Genomic DNA, 15,164 nt, shown 5'->3' with positions numbered 1-15,164 from the left:
CCTTCCAAGGAGTGGCTGGTGGGTTTGAACCGCCAGCCTTCTGGTTGGCAGTCAGATGCCTTAGGCACTATGCTACCAGAGCTCCTCCTCCTGGTATAGATACTGTTAAGGAGCTCTGGTGGCACAATGCCTAAGGCATCTGACTGCTAACCAGAAGGTTGGTGGTTTAAACCCACCAGCCACTCTGCAGAAGGAAGACAGGGCAATCTACTTCCATAAAGAATGATCGCCTCAGAAACTGAACAGGCATTGCTAGGAGTTGGAATCGACTCGATGGCAGGGAGTTCGGTTTGGTTTATAGACGCTGTTGCAACTCCTACTAAAAGTGAAAAAGATGTGACTCTAATTTACAGCTTTAGCCTCTCAAATGACTGTCACTTATAATCTGTCATTTATTATCTTCATTCTTTACTGTCTGTGAAGCATGTAACTGTCCAGTCTAGCCTGGCAGTTTTTGTTTGCTTGGTTTTTCACTCTTTCTACAAGGTACTAGAATATGTAAGGTAGCTTTATCATAAAGGCCTCTGACTAGGTAGAAAACATGCTATACTGTTCTCTAAAGGTAAAGTTAACAAGGAAAACAGACATGGAGGGGCTTTATATTTGTACTGAGCCATAGATACAAATCCCCTTTACATCAAGCCCTATGGGATTCATTAATAAAGCTTAAAAAGGAGACTTTGATTTTATTTATAGCTTTATCTTAAAAAAAAAAAAAAACCCAAGAGACCATATTTGTCTATTTACTGTGTAATGAAAATTCAATTTGTAAAATTAAAATACATTTTAAAAAAATCACATTTCTAGTCTGTAAGACCTAATGATATATAACAGAAACTGATACCTAGCATATGTTACAAAGTAACAAATACACTGTATTCTGAACTCCAGAAGGAGAAAGAAAGTGGCATCAATAACATCCTCACTAAATTCTCAGGCATGTTCTGTTAAAAGTTTGGGCTGTCAGTCTGGGACTTTATTGAGAACTTACAGACAAAGGTATAAAGAACTTGGCTTCCAATCTCCTGGTCTGTGGACTAGGCTCTGGAGGCTTGAATTCTAGCCATTCAAAAATTCCTTCCGTACACAATGCTGAGAGGCAGGCATTCTACTAGTCCAAGTCCTCACTCAACAACCCAATCCACAGCCAACCTGTTTTCCAAGGTCCGTTCCCTTCATCAAGCTTCTCTGAGCCCCTCAGGGGCGACTCTTCATTTCTCAATCACCCTCCTGGATGATAATGAGCACATTGTCTTCATACCCGTTGTCATCAGTTCCCAGCATGTCACCCAGCATTCAGCAGAATGCCTCTCCATTCTTACATGCATGGAGTAAGCTATGCTTGGAGCCTTGATCACTTACTACATCTTTAACCACAGTGAGCTTACATACCTATTTAAGAATACAGGTATGCCCTGTGCCAGAGGGATCAGCTAGCAAGTACATGGCTCCACTGCTGCAGGAAAGGAGCACATGCTGAACTGCCTTACACAGAAAGCACCTTATCAGATCCTTCATTGTTAATGTATATGCACAAAGAGGTCCACTTCTTAACCTGTGCATAGCTGGCTATTAAAGTGCCGCCACCAGAAGCATTCTGAGCAACACTGGTATTTATAAATCTACCGCACCTTAAACTAGAGAGGTTCTTTTGTTCTGGTTACCTACTGCCGTTCTGACAAGAATATACCACAAATGGAATGGCTTGAACAAACAGGAGTTTATTCTTTTACAGTTTGGAGGCTTTAAGTTCAAGTTTAAAGTGCCAGGCTCTAGGGGCTGGGTGAAAGCCCCTCAACTGAGGCCTTCAGCTCTACCTTCTGCTCCTGGCCCACTGAAACTAGAGGCATCCCTTCACTCAGGCAGCTACTGGCTTCTGAAGCTAACAACCCCAAGGTCGACAAATAAAATGACACAGTTCCGATGTTATCAAACAACACGGCAGGCCATTGATTCAAGTCCACTGAAAGTCCCAAGATAGGCAGAGCATGGCAGGCTGCTGAACAACGACTTGGCTATATGCAGGGCTCAAGCATGCCATAAGCTAGAGACCATTCCCAAAGGTGTTTTTTATATACGGGAAGCAGATCACATACCCAAAGCAGCTACTCAGCTGCTCCAACAGATTCCACCATGGAGTTAATAACCAATCTCACCATGTGGAACAACTACATTCAGCTGCCCAGCCACCCAACCAGGCCCAGCCAATTTGACACACAAACTTAACACCTTTAAAGACCTTTCAGTACAGTATAGTGTTTTTCAACCCTGGGTGCACAATACAGTCACCCAAAGAAATTTCAAACATTAGTAATGCAAAGCTTGGCCTCACCCTCAGAGAGTCATTTAACTGGTCAGGGGGTGGAGCCTGCACATTAAAAACTCACTAAGCACAGGATGGGTTAAAAGTGCTGACTGACTTCCAGTTCCACCGCATTGCCTAACCTCTCCGAGCCTATTTCCTCATCTGTAAAATGGGAATAACAGTACTTAATTATAGGGTTGTTATAAGGATTAAGCAGTATATTTTATATGTTTTATAAACTACATGAAAGAATGCATGTAAAAAACTTAGCATAGTGTCTGGCACTAAGAATAATAAGGAGCTCAATAAATATCAGGTAGTACCATTATCATCCAGGCCTAATCCCTCATTTTATGGGTGAGCAAACAAAGACCCTAAAGGGTTATGAAACTTGCCCTACATCTCTCATAGCTACCAGTGGCAGGGGCTAGTCTAGCTCAGTTCAAACACTAATTGAGCTCCTCATAATGGCCCAGCACCGTGTCAAGGGTGGAGGATTTAAGGATGGATTAAACTCTAGACTAGAACCTAAACCTTCTGCCCTAATACACTCAGGAAGATGGATTCTAAGATTTTGTTCTGTATGGAACTGGGAAAGAGAAAATTATTCAAACTAATCAACAGATCTTCCAAAAACAAAATAGAAGTGACTAAAGCTCTCTGCTATCATCAGTTCCTCAAATGTCACCTCACTGTTTAGGAAAAATGACAGCTCTTCACTGACATTTGAGAATATTAAAAAGCTCATTCCACCAACCTGCCTATAATTTCTCATGTCTTAGACGATGGAATGGGAGCAGAGGCAAAGCCATGGTTACCTTGACATTACAAATCAGGAAAGGAGGGTGTGAAAGTTCCTGCATGGATAATTTTGCCAAGGGGTGCCAAATTTCTACCCTGAGAATTAAAGAGGCATTATCAATCTAATCATTTCCCACATGGGTAGACAGAGCTCATGAAAGAACATTATCCTGGAGATACGCAAGTGGTGTTCTCAATGGGATTTCTGCCTTGAAGAACTTCTAAGATTTTACCCAAACTAAACCAGCTAGGCTATCCCCAATTCCAGGATTGCAAAGCTACTGTTTTAAGTACTGGAGTTATTAGAGGGGCATTTACTCTACTCACCTGGCATCAACAGGTCCATTCAAGACCTTTCAAGGCCATCAGCACTAAAGGACTGTGGGATTCCACATCCAAAGTACATTCAAAATTAGAACAGTAGTAATCTATAAGTACATATATAAAGGCCAACAATGTTCTTTTTTTCTTATGATTCCACTAATGAAATTTTCAAATGACAAAATATCAAATCCTACCTCTCCAACTACTAACAAGCTAAATGTTATTTTTTTAGGTTTCCCTGCTTTGCTAGTCCTTTTCTGGTAACCCAATACTGCCTGTCTTACCTCTTTGCTTAATCCATCAAGCAGGAGCCACTTTCTCCTGTAAGCGACACATAAGCCCATTTATGTCCATAAGTGACATGGTGTAACATAGCCAAAACCCAGACCATGGCCAGTGTGTAGAAAGCGAGAGTGCTCTATGCTACCAAAATGCAAGTGATGACAAACAGCCGCCACTTAAGTAGCTACTCTATCCCAGGTAGATTTTCCCAACATTTTACATATTTCCGTTCTAATGCTTGCAATGTCGGTTTTATCAATCATGTTGGCTGAACCAACATTCCGAACCGGGCATGTGATTCCACCGTGAGTCCTAATAGCTCAGCTGGTGCATACAACACAACACACCAAGCAGCCAATCAAAATGAGATGAAATTAGGTTGTCCCAGCAGGAAATTTGTTAAGAACTGATGAAAAACTCATGAAAACATTTCCATAGCCTTGAGAGCTTACTGGCAGCTTTGGACCTGGCAGGGCTCCTTCCAGCTCCTGAACTCATCGTGCTTCCCAACTGTGGTGAGGTCGGGTTCATCGTTGGCATCAAAGTCATCCTGTAAGGGCCCATCAGGGAAGTCCTCACAGTCACTCTCCTCCACCTCGGCATTGATGTCAAATACCTGGTCATTCTTCTTAAACTTGTCTACCAGGGCTGACAGAGACTGAAGGAGACAAAAAGAAGGTTCTCAGGAGTTCTCCTCATTTCCATAACCACCCCAGTTCACCATTAGAGGAATAGCCTCCTTACAACACCCTTCCCCGGCCCTGCCCTCTCCCAGGGCCAGTATTCTCATGATAGTTAACAATGCGGAAGTTTATATTGTGTAGCACAGGATGAAGCTGTATTGTTGGCAGGCACATTTTGTAAAACATGAAACAGAATCTAAATCCATTAACTACATGTTTAGAGAAAACAATTTTCCATAGTGACCATTTATTTTCCAAGTTGTAGTTAAGTAGGCCAAAGGGGGCAATGCTAAAAATACACAGAGGAAAGCTTGACACAGGACAATTTCTCAAGAAACACTGTGCCAAGGGACTTAACCCCAAAGAGCAGGAAAGTCCTCGAGCTTGACGGCAACCTAAGTGACCAGAGACCATTGGAATAACCGTGTTCGAAAGTAAATCTAGAAAAAATGATCACTCATGCATGGCAGCGCTGTCTTACCCTAGGGAAGCTGAGAAGAGGGGACAGGAAATTGATCTCAGAACTCACTTATATACCAGTTCTGCTGCAGTTCACAACCCCTACAGAAGTGCCAAAGGAAATATTTCCTGTACTCCTGACTAAATAAAAATGATGCCACAGAGTTTTGGTTCTCATTGGGCAGAAGTAATCTTGGTCCATCTAACCGGAACCACAAGCCACTGGAGAAATGCCCAGTGCCCTTATAAGTCCAAAAGTTGACCACACCTCATTATGTGTTTCACTGTCCCACTTAGTAAACTGGAACCCGGCCAGGGAAGGGCAGATCTGGCGATCTTCTATACACTGCTGCAAGGGGGCTGGAGATGACAGGAAGATCATAAAGAGGGATTAAAGGTGAATCAAGTACATTCCTCGTTCCTTTCAAGATGACACTGAGCAGCACAATGGAGCTGAGAGACATACAGTCACTTCATTATTCTCTGGCAGAGAGACTTAAATACCAACCTTGACTGAGTAGATGGCTGCAAGCCAACCTCTGTCTCTCTAATTACTCTCCTGGGAATGTCCAGGTGCACAGGCATGCACCCACACTGGAGTTAAATTACACATTATCATTGCAAGGATTAGTAAAATACTAGAGTAGAAACCCTGAAGCACACATATTTTGTCCTGAAATATACTGTGTACACTATGCTATAGTCAGGAAATCAAAAACTCTTCCTTAAAGTACACTAAGTACATAACATCAATCATGTAATGCCTCCTATTTTTAGTCTCAAACTAAACCTGCTAAAGTCCTAATCCTCTGAGGAGAGAAGCAGTGAACATAGGAAATGGTGTTGCTGACTGACTGAGTCTAGAGGGCCCTGGGGGAAAATATCATTTGTTGGGGAGGAGTGGACATGGGGTGGGAGCGGAATGCATAGCACTACATAGGGTCTAGAGTCTGGGGAATGTAGGCTCCTGGGGGTCTTGGGTCTTTTTTGTGTGATTAATAAATAATCTAGATAAAGGGCAATAATGAGAATTGTCCTAGTGGTCTCACAGCAGATGAGAGTGGGCTCAGAGTACAGGGGGCTATAGGGATTATCTAGTCCTCAGAGGACTAGAGGCCCAGTTTAGAGCATATAAACTCCAAAAATAGATTGTTAGCACAAACTAGTTAAACTTAGTGAAGATTAGACAAGAACAGGAAGGATGGGAATGGCACTTTAACATTTGTGTAGCTCTAGAGGATCAATTTCACGCAACACATAAAAATAAGTCCACTCACTTATGCCTCCTCACAACATCCTTAGATTACCCCCAGAGTTGGGGGGTAGAGGGCTAGAATAGGAAGGGATGTTAAAATCCTTGGCAGGCCAGTATCAAGGGGCCAATGACAGGACAATGGCCACAGAATACTCTGAAAACAATCCACAATGCCTGCTTTTCCTCAGGAATCCCTGCATTGGTAATAAATAGGAAAACGGCATGTCTGGCTAGACAAATCTAAACTCTGACCTTAGCTCAGGGCCTCAGTACATAAATCTAAGAACTTTAACGGTGGACAGCTGAGCTATGTGGCACACAGAGAACAAGAGCAGTGGTGAGCATTAGCTACTACTGTTTTGGATTCTATGTTGCAGAGAGGAAAACAAGTACTAACTTTGTGCTAGGCACTCCCAGGGAGACCCTGTCTGGCACCTTCTGGGTAATTTAAATAAGCAACATAAGAGCATAATGGGCTGATTACATACCATGGTCCCATGAAAACATCTCTGATGACTGAAATGCTCTGGTGAAAGGCATTATCTGCACTTACCTTTTAAGTCTGTCATTTCCACCCAACCTAAATCGGGCAACTCAAGAGGTTCTCCAGTAGAGAGAGTCTGCATGTCAGAAGGAAAAAGCAGCTCACTTCTATAGTCATGGCAGTGGAGAGTAGAGAGAAAGACCCCTGCTGTGCTACACTCATCGAATGAGGCTGCAGTCTTCTGAAACATGGGATCAATCTGAATACAAAAACAAAGAAAGGAAACCAAAGAGTTACGGTACACAGCAAAAGGAAATATAAGATCTCATTCTTTAGGCCTCTATTCATTCACACCTGTATATACTGGACTGAAATGTCTCTGTACATGATTAAGAAAAGGAGAAGCACCTTCTAATTGATCAGGAAAAATCCCATTCCAACAGGTATCATTTCAAAAGAAAGGCTGTATGTGATCACATTAATAAATGCATAATGCTGAAATAGATAGTAAATGGTAACAAATGCAGACTGTATGATATAGGTTGAACTGTGTTGTAAACCCTAACCCCTACAGTAGTTACAAAGGAGCTCGGGTGGCACAGTTCGTAAGGCATTTGGCTGCTAACTAGGTCAGTGGTTCAAACCTACCAGCTGCTCCATAGGAGGAAGATGGGGCAATCTACTTCTGTAAAGATTTACAGCCTTAAAAACTCAATGGGGGTCACTATGACTAGGAATTGACTCTATGGCAGTAGGCTTGGTTTCTTTCTTTTTTTTTTTTTTTAAAATATAGTGGTTATAATGCCATTTGGGAATGGGTTTTGTTATGTTAATGAGGCAGTATCAGTGTAGGGTTGTGTCTTAAGTCAATCTCTTTTCAGACCTAAAAGAACAGAGATGAAGGAAGACAGATGTTATGTCACATGAAGATTACCAAGGACTCAACATACAGAAAATGAAAAGAGGCAAGGACCTTCTTCTACTGCGTGTAGAGAGAAAGCCTTCCCGTAAAGTTGGCACCCTGAATTCGGACTTTTAGCCATCTAAACGGTGAGAAAATAAATTTGTTTGTTAAAGCCACCTACTTGTGGTATTTCTTATAGCAGCACTAGATAACTAAGATACTGTCAATTGGTTTGTTTATATCTGAAACAGTAGGCTTCTGCTCCTCTCTTTCTACAAGTTATGTTGTTAAATAGTTACCATGTTGTCAGAAGGGAGCATTCCCTAGAGAAAGATATCATGCTTAGTAAAGTGGAGGGTTGGTGAAAAAGGGGAAGGCCCTCAATGAGATGGAATGACACAGTGGCTGCAACGATGGGCTCAGGTATAGCAAGGATTATGAGGCTTGCACAAGACCAGGCAGTGTTTCTATTGTACACAGGGTTGTTAGAGCTGGAGCCAACTGGACAGCACCTAACAACAATCTTTAAGATACTCAATGCAGTAGAATGAATAGGTAAACGTGTGGTGGAGGGTCCCTAATAATGTTGTTTAAGCTTAGATCTGCCTACCCTGGTTGCCACTCCACCATTTTGAGCAAGCCTCGCAAGATCCCTCACTTCCTTGCCCCCTATACTGAGCCTCACCACTCTCATCTTCTAGGATACCACTAGGACAATTCTCATTATTGCCCTTTATCTAGTTTGTTTATTAATCACACAACACCCGAGATCCCCAGGAGTCTACATTCCCCAGACTCTAGACCCTGGGCAGTGCTGTGCAGCTCTCCTCCCACTCCATTTCCCACTCCTCCCCAACTAATGGTATTTCCCCCAGGGCCAGCTAGACTGTCAGTCAGCAGCAGCATTTGCTATATTTCCTGCTTCTCTCCCGAAGGTTTCTCTATCTTCTTGCTTGAGCTCATGCATTCTCAATGGGGGCGATATTGGTGAAAGGAGGTGAAAACTAGTTCTTGCAGGGAGTAAAAAAGTCTTAAGATATTACAATGATCTGTAGCTGTCCAAACCTCACTGCTACTCAATAAAATCTTATTCCTTAGAATTAATTTCAAGGAACAAAATGTCTAGAGGCTCCTTCTAAAAACCCACTGTTGTCAAGTTAATTCTGACTCATAGTGGCCCTATAGGACATAGTAGAACTGCCCCATAGGGCTTCCAAGCAGATTGCCACACCTGTCTCCTGTGGAGTGGCCAGTGGGTTTGAACCTGCTCACCTTTCAGTGAGCAGTCGAGCACTTTAACCACTGCACCACCAGGGTTCCTTAGAAGCTCCTCAGGAAGGACAATCATGGAAAAAAAAAAAAAGCTGAGAAGCACTGCTCTAAATCAAACATGGACACTGCTTCCCCTGCAGCCCTCTGCAGTGGTGGCTGTTTTCTCTCCTCAGTCCTTCAGCCACTGAGAGTCAACCCTAAAAGTGAGGTAGATGATTTCCTTGCTCCTTATGTAGCTTCCAGATTATTTTTCTTTTCAATTCCTAAAAACCTTCAGCTTTGAGTATAGCATCAGACTTTACTACCCTCTTCTCATCTGTATTACAATCATCTTCCAATCCCCTGGTCACAATCTTATACCCCTTCTTTGAAGATTGAATATTAGCTCCTAGCTCATTGTTGTTGTTGTTGTTGTTGTTATTGTTATGTGCCATCGAGTCGGACCCGACTCATAGCAACCCCTCCTTAGGTTTCCAAGGCGATATCACTATGGAAGTAGATTGCCCCATCTTCTTTCCAAGGAGTGGCTGGTGGATTTGAACCGCCAACCTTCTGGTTAACAGTCAAGTGCCTTAGGTACTATGCTACCAGAGCTCCTAGCTCATTAGTATTCTTCAGCTTCACTCCTGTCATAATTTGGGAAGATTTTAATATCCATCCAATTCTCTGGCCTCTCATTCACTTGATACCCTCTCCATCAATAGTGTCCATCATACGAAGAACCCTAGATCTCTGAGATCCTAGCAAGACCCACACCTCAGGCCCCTCAGCCTTTCATCCCTTTGCCTGTTCCCTGAACTGTGTCATTAACCATGACTGCAACCTCTCCATAAGCTCAATTCCAAGTGTCCCTTTCTGACAATGACCTCCTAAATTTCCAGCTTATGTCTTCTTGTCCCCAACGCCAAGTCTTTTACTCCCATAAGGACCTACAGTTAACTAACTGTATCACTTTCCTGTGCCTCACTCCTCTTTTCCCAGCTAAAAGTCCATGAGCAATGATTAAAACCACTTCTTTGCACATGGTTTTAACTCAAACATTCCTTTCTAGTTATGTCACATTCACTTAGCTAGACACACTCCTTTGTTAAATCAAACTTTCTGCCTATCTCATGCCTGCACCCATGTAAGTAATCACAGCTGGAGAGAGACAAAGTCACGCTGACTGGTCTCACTTTAAATTCATCTGCCACTACCCTCAAGTGGACCCTAAGTGCTATCTGGCAACCAAGCTCTACTTCCCTAGTCCATTCCTTTGCCCACCTTCCTACAGAACTCTTTCATACCTCTCTCTCCTCAAACCTCCAACAGTTTCCTCCCCCATATTCACTGACAGCCTGGTGACTTGACTTCCTATTTTACCAAGGAGGAAAAAAGACACAAATACAAAAGGACATCCAGAAGCCTTTCACCTGCACACATTCAAACTTAGCCCCTCCCTGTCACTGGTACTCCTTAGGCAACCCCCACCTACACTGTCCATTCCTTTCCCTTCTTAACTGCTCACTCCAGCAACTTTTTTTCTACATCATTAATAATTACTCTTCCACTGTATGAAGAGCTCTGGTGGCACAGTGGTTAAAGCATTTGGCTGCTAATCAAAAAGTATAGATTGTTGCCATTAACAAGTAAACAAACTGTTAACTTTCCCATTAAAAACAAAAGAAAAAAAACACCTCAACCTTACGTCCTTCTCCATTTGCCACCCCATTACTCTACTCTTATTTCTAAGAAAACTCTTCAAAAGAACTGCCTATATGCATGCAGTCTCTTCATTCCTGTCCTCCTACTTGCTCTCTTCCCACTTATTATGAAAATCTCAAGCCTATAAAAATGTTGAAAGAACAGTAACATGAACCTCTGTATAACTTTAAGCTAGATTCACCAACTGTTAACTATTTACATATTTGTTGTCTCTCTAGCTCTCCACAGACAGGCACGCATGTTGACTGACATGGTTGATCATTTCCTCCTCCCTGAAATATTACTTTTTTGCATACCACACACTCCTGGCTTACTTTCTAACCTACTGGATGTTTTTTTGTTTAACTCTATCAGTTCTCAAGATAGGGGTATTCTATGGTTCATTATTTGGGCCTCTTCTCTTTTCCATATATATATATATATTAATTTCTTTGGTGATCATTCCCAGTCTTAGGACTTTAATCACCATTTATGAATGTTGTAGGAGCAAAAGAAAGAAATAAGCTAGTCCACTGTTGGCGGGAGGGTAAATTGGTACAATATTTTTTGAGAGTAACTGAATTTTCATGTTTCAGAATTTCTTACAGACATACTCTCAGAAGAGAATAAAGATACAAAATTATACTGAATCACTGTATAAAAAAAAAACACTGTAGCCACACCTATTTACTTTAAATAAACTATACTAATTACAGATGAGGTTTTCCACACCATTCTTTTAAGCAGATTCCTTAGATCATTTAGAAGGACTCTGGAGTCAGATGACCTAGGTTCAACTCCTCGCTCACTTACCATTTCATCTTGGGCAAGTTACTTAACAGCCCTGCACCTCAGTTACCTCTCCATAAAGATCTCACAAGGATACCATAAGAATTAAATGAGTCAATACAGGTCAAAGGCAGCTCATGGCATCCATGGCATAATAAATGTTGGCTATTATTGCTGCTATTATCTAGTTGCTGTTGTTATTGCTGTTATATGCAGTATCGCTATGGAAAGTAGATTGCCCAACCTTCCTTCTGAGGAGTGGCTGGTGGGTTTGAACTGCCAGCCTTCTGGTTAACAGTCAAGTGCCTTATGCATTACGCTACCAGAGCTCCTATTATCTAATAGGAAATAAAATTAACTTTTTTATCAATCAAGTTTCTCAGTAATTTGCAATCTCTTTAGATTCAATTCTTCTGATAGACTGAGGGAAAAACAGGGACTTACCATCTTCAGTCCTTGCTATAAAGCTACAGAATAATAAAGCAGAGACACTAGGTGAATACTGCACTCCTCTGAGGCTTAAACAAACACATACCCACAAAGCAGGTTTAGTCCTGCCAAGCATCAGACCCTGAGGTTCTGAATTTGTCAGAGACCACACGGTGCACATAATCCTTACCTCACACTTTCTATCTGCTTCGGAGACGTTGAGGTTGTTAATATTTTGCTCAATGGTTTTGTATGAGTGCTTCTTTTTTGGCTTTGGTGGCTTTTTCGTCGTTCCCATTTCAGCAGCACTTCTATCTAAAAGAAGGAATAATATTGTGTAATGTGAGGATTGCTTTGGAGCATATGTAATGGCACTTATTATTATATCAATTCAAATTCTTTAAAACCCTACATTTAGAGTGGTCATAATTTAAACACATACAATACTCGCAAGCAACAGGCATACCTAATCTGTAGTTACGAGAAAATCTCACAGTGAAATCTGTGAGAGCCAGAATCTAATAGATTGCCTTGTTTTTCTGGATCTCGCAAGTTTTCCATCTTTGACAGGGTACAGTCTTACTTCTTTTCTATTGCTTGTTTTAGTGGAAAATATTTAAGTTTTCCTTCTCTGACAGGTTTCTGCATTACACAGGTTCTGGCTTTTCTAAATTATTAATTTGTACTAGATTAAGTATTTGGCTTCTAATGCAAGTCAATTTCCAAAGATCCCCACATCAGAAGCTCTCTAGTTTTAGATTTTAAAAATCAAAGGCTTTTATAAGGACTTTCTCTTTTACCAAGAAAAATAACTCCAGTGCTTGAGTAACTACTCATTCAAGACTATATACAATTCTGAAAATGTCCATGAGGTAACTGATTGCTTGTGACTTCATTCCAGTATATCACTCAAATAACTACTTGCTATGCCCTAAAATAAGTGTATGAAATCCAAACCCCAATCTGCATACCTGCACCACTGCTCTCCACTTCTTCTGGAGCATCCTTGCCCAGTCCCCCAAGGACTCTGTATACATCGGCATGAACAGCATCTACACGCACAGCATAGATCTTGGTGCTGGCATCCAGAGTGCCAGCAGCCACCTAGTCAAACAAGCAGAGATATACAAAAAACTACTTCTGAACAAGCAAAATAAAGCAAGCTGCATAAAATATTTATTTAGTTGCCTTTAAGAAAACATAAAAAATGACAAAAATCCAATTAACATTGGTAGGGAATAAATAGAATATAACACACAGATACCTTCTCTGCATTTCATCAAGTTAGGAAAGAAAGTAAAGTAGCTAAAATGTCTCAAATAAGAAAGGCTTCATGTATTTACAGAATTCAATTACTGTGTTACAATAAATATTAGAATTAATTATCTTTGTTTCTGGAGCAATAGTGGACATCCTTCTTACTTTAAAGTTGGTCGGTTCAGTGTCTTTCTGCTTAAGAATCTCTGACATAAAATCAATCAAGTGCAAGCCAAAAGCATTCTTGGTAGTGATTTTCTGAAAACAGAAAATTGCAGAAAGGTTTGTTATATATAGCCTAGGCTCATATAAATAATGCTGCTCTGAATAGAAAAAGCCAAATTTTCATATAGGAAGTATTATACCTTGCTAATTTGAATCTGAATTCCTAGAAATACCTGACAATATAGCCAAATCCACACATATGTTTCTCCTCATTCTTAAGGTCTGAATAGGGACAGCACAAAATTCCTGAGTGTCCATGGTGTGCAGGGCCTGTTCTAAGCACTGCACATGAAGGGACTCAGTCACCCTCAGAACAGCTCCATGCAGTAGGTTCTACTCTTGTCCTCCTATTACCTGAGGACTCTGAGGCAGAGTGCCTGGGTAACTTGCCAAGGTCATATAGCTTGTAAGTGGAAGAGACAAGATTCCAACTCAGGCAATCTAGCTCTCAAATTCACACCACTTTTACTCCTAAACCATAATGCCTCTCTAGATACACTGCAGACATCAGACAACCTGTCAGGAGGAATATCAAAGTCCATAGGAAACATTAAAAACATTGAAAAACAACAAGAGTCACTGGAGAATAATAGTACACAACTATCAATCATGCATTCTTACAAAATCAAGAAAGCCAGATCCCCTCTGCAATCATATCACAAAATCTTCACTGAAAAGCCAGCAGATACTCACATTTTCAGTGGATAATTTGATACAAGTGGAGTAATGCTCCGTTATCTGTGTGTTTGTAAATTTAGAGATTGTAGCTGAACTGTCAACACTCCTAAATGGAAAACAAACACAGAGAACTTTACCAAAGATTCATGACACTATAATTTTTCAAAACCCAGGCCGGCCCACAGAGGTATTGTGGAAATGCCAGAAAAGATGATATGCAAGTCAAAATGGCCACCCCAAGGGGAGCCAGACCAGAAACACACTTACCTACTGGAGGGAGAAGCTAACAAATGAGGTGAGTCTGTGCCGAACTGCAGGTCAAAGACCTTGGAGCGCCTCCGTTGCATTCGCTCCTTTTCATCGTCATTCTGAGGAAAGTCTTCAAATATCGGGGTGCTTGGAGTATTGAGAGGGGCTTTCCTCGGCAGAGGCATTGAGAACATCCGTTCTGAAGGTGAGGAGGCACCGTGGAGGTGACCATTGGTCTCTGAAGCAGAGTTGCTCACTGTAATCCAGAGCAACAGAAGAAAAACACTTGCTTGAGCAAGCTTCAAAAGAACATTTTCTGTATCTAAAAAGGGGTGTGGAGCCTGTCATTGGAGTCGAGGTTACTACACTTTCCCTGCGAATATCTTTTCCAACTCTAATACTCTATGACTAGAACCTCTAGTTTGAGTTTCTTGGAAGGTGACAGGATTCTGTTCCTTTGCCAATCTGGGACAAAAATCCATTAGGCAGCTATTATGAATCTATGCACTATGCAGGGTATAAAGAGAGATAAGATAAAGTTGCTGCTTCTGGTAAGCTTCATAAACTACATACAGGAAGAACAAACACATATAACCTATAATGCAGGACAAGGGAGAGACAGATGCTGAGATAAGGGTGAGGTACAAGCTAATCCTAGTGCTGCCATATCTTGAAGGAGCTGTGGTGGCATAGTGCCAAAGTCATTTCACCGCCAGCCAGAAGGTTGGTAGTTCAAACCCACCAGCTACTCCATGGAAGGAAGACTGGGCAATCTACTTCCATAAAGATTTACTGCCTCAGAAACCCAAAAGGGGTCACTATGAGTCAGAATCAACTCCATAACAGTGAATTTGGTTTGGTCTGGTCATATCTTGGGGGGAGAGAGAATAAACAAAATAAATTTGTCAAATACATATGTTTCAAAGGATTACCCACAGATCACCTGTTAATTAGAAAGGGAAAACTGTCTTTTACAATGAAAGATCTAGCCATCAAACAAGCAATCAAATGCCACACCACAAAAAATGAAACAACCTGAAACTTATTCATCTTAGTGTGAGGCAATATGAAATTCATACCATCAC

General features: G+C 41.4%; 1 protein-coding gene across 1 annotated transcript in view; it reads right to left on the bottom strand.

The window, feature by feature from the left end:
* The window catches only part of NCAPH (non-SMC condensin I complex subunit H), a 32,647-nt gene extending 18,320 nt beyond the window's left edge, over positions 1–14,327 (bottom strand). The window contains exons 1-8 of the mRNA XM_007959437.2: positions 14,098–14,327; positions 13,846–13,936; positions 13,093–13,185; positions 12,642–12,774; positions 11,861–11,985; positions 6,663–6,852; positions 5,123–5,214; positions 4,165–4,370 (exon numbers count right to left, since the gene is read on the bottom strand). Coding sequence (XP_007957628.2) covers positions 4,165–4,370; positions 5,123–5,214; positions 6,663–6,852; positions 11,861–11,985; positions 12,642–12,774; positions 13,093–13,185; positions 13,846–13,936; positions 14,098–14,273 — 1,106 coding nt within the window. The 5' untranslated portion in view covers positions 14,274–14,327. The remainder of the gene's footprint in view (positions 1–4,164; positions 4,371–5,122; positions 5,215–6,662; positions 6,853–11,860; positions 11,986–12,641; positions 12,775–13,092; positions 13,186–13,845; positions 13,937–14,097) is intronic.
* Between the last annotated feature and the right edge of the window lie 837 nt (positions 14,328–15,164).

The sequence above is a fragment of the Orycteropus afer genome, unplaced genomic scaffold (genome assembly GCF_000298275.1).
Source record: "Orycteropus afer afer isolate SDZICR_OR568_19922 unplaced genomic scaffold, OryAfe1.0 scaffold00017, whole genome shotgun sequence".
Taxonomy (NCBI): Eukaryota; Metazoa; Chordata; class Mammalia; order Tubulidentata; family Orycteropodidae; genus Orycteropus; species Orycteropus afer.
This window is presented reverse-complemented; position numbering and strand designations above follow the sequence as displayed.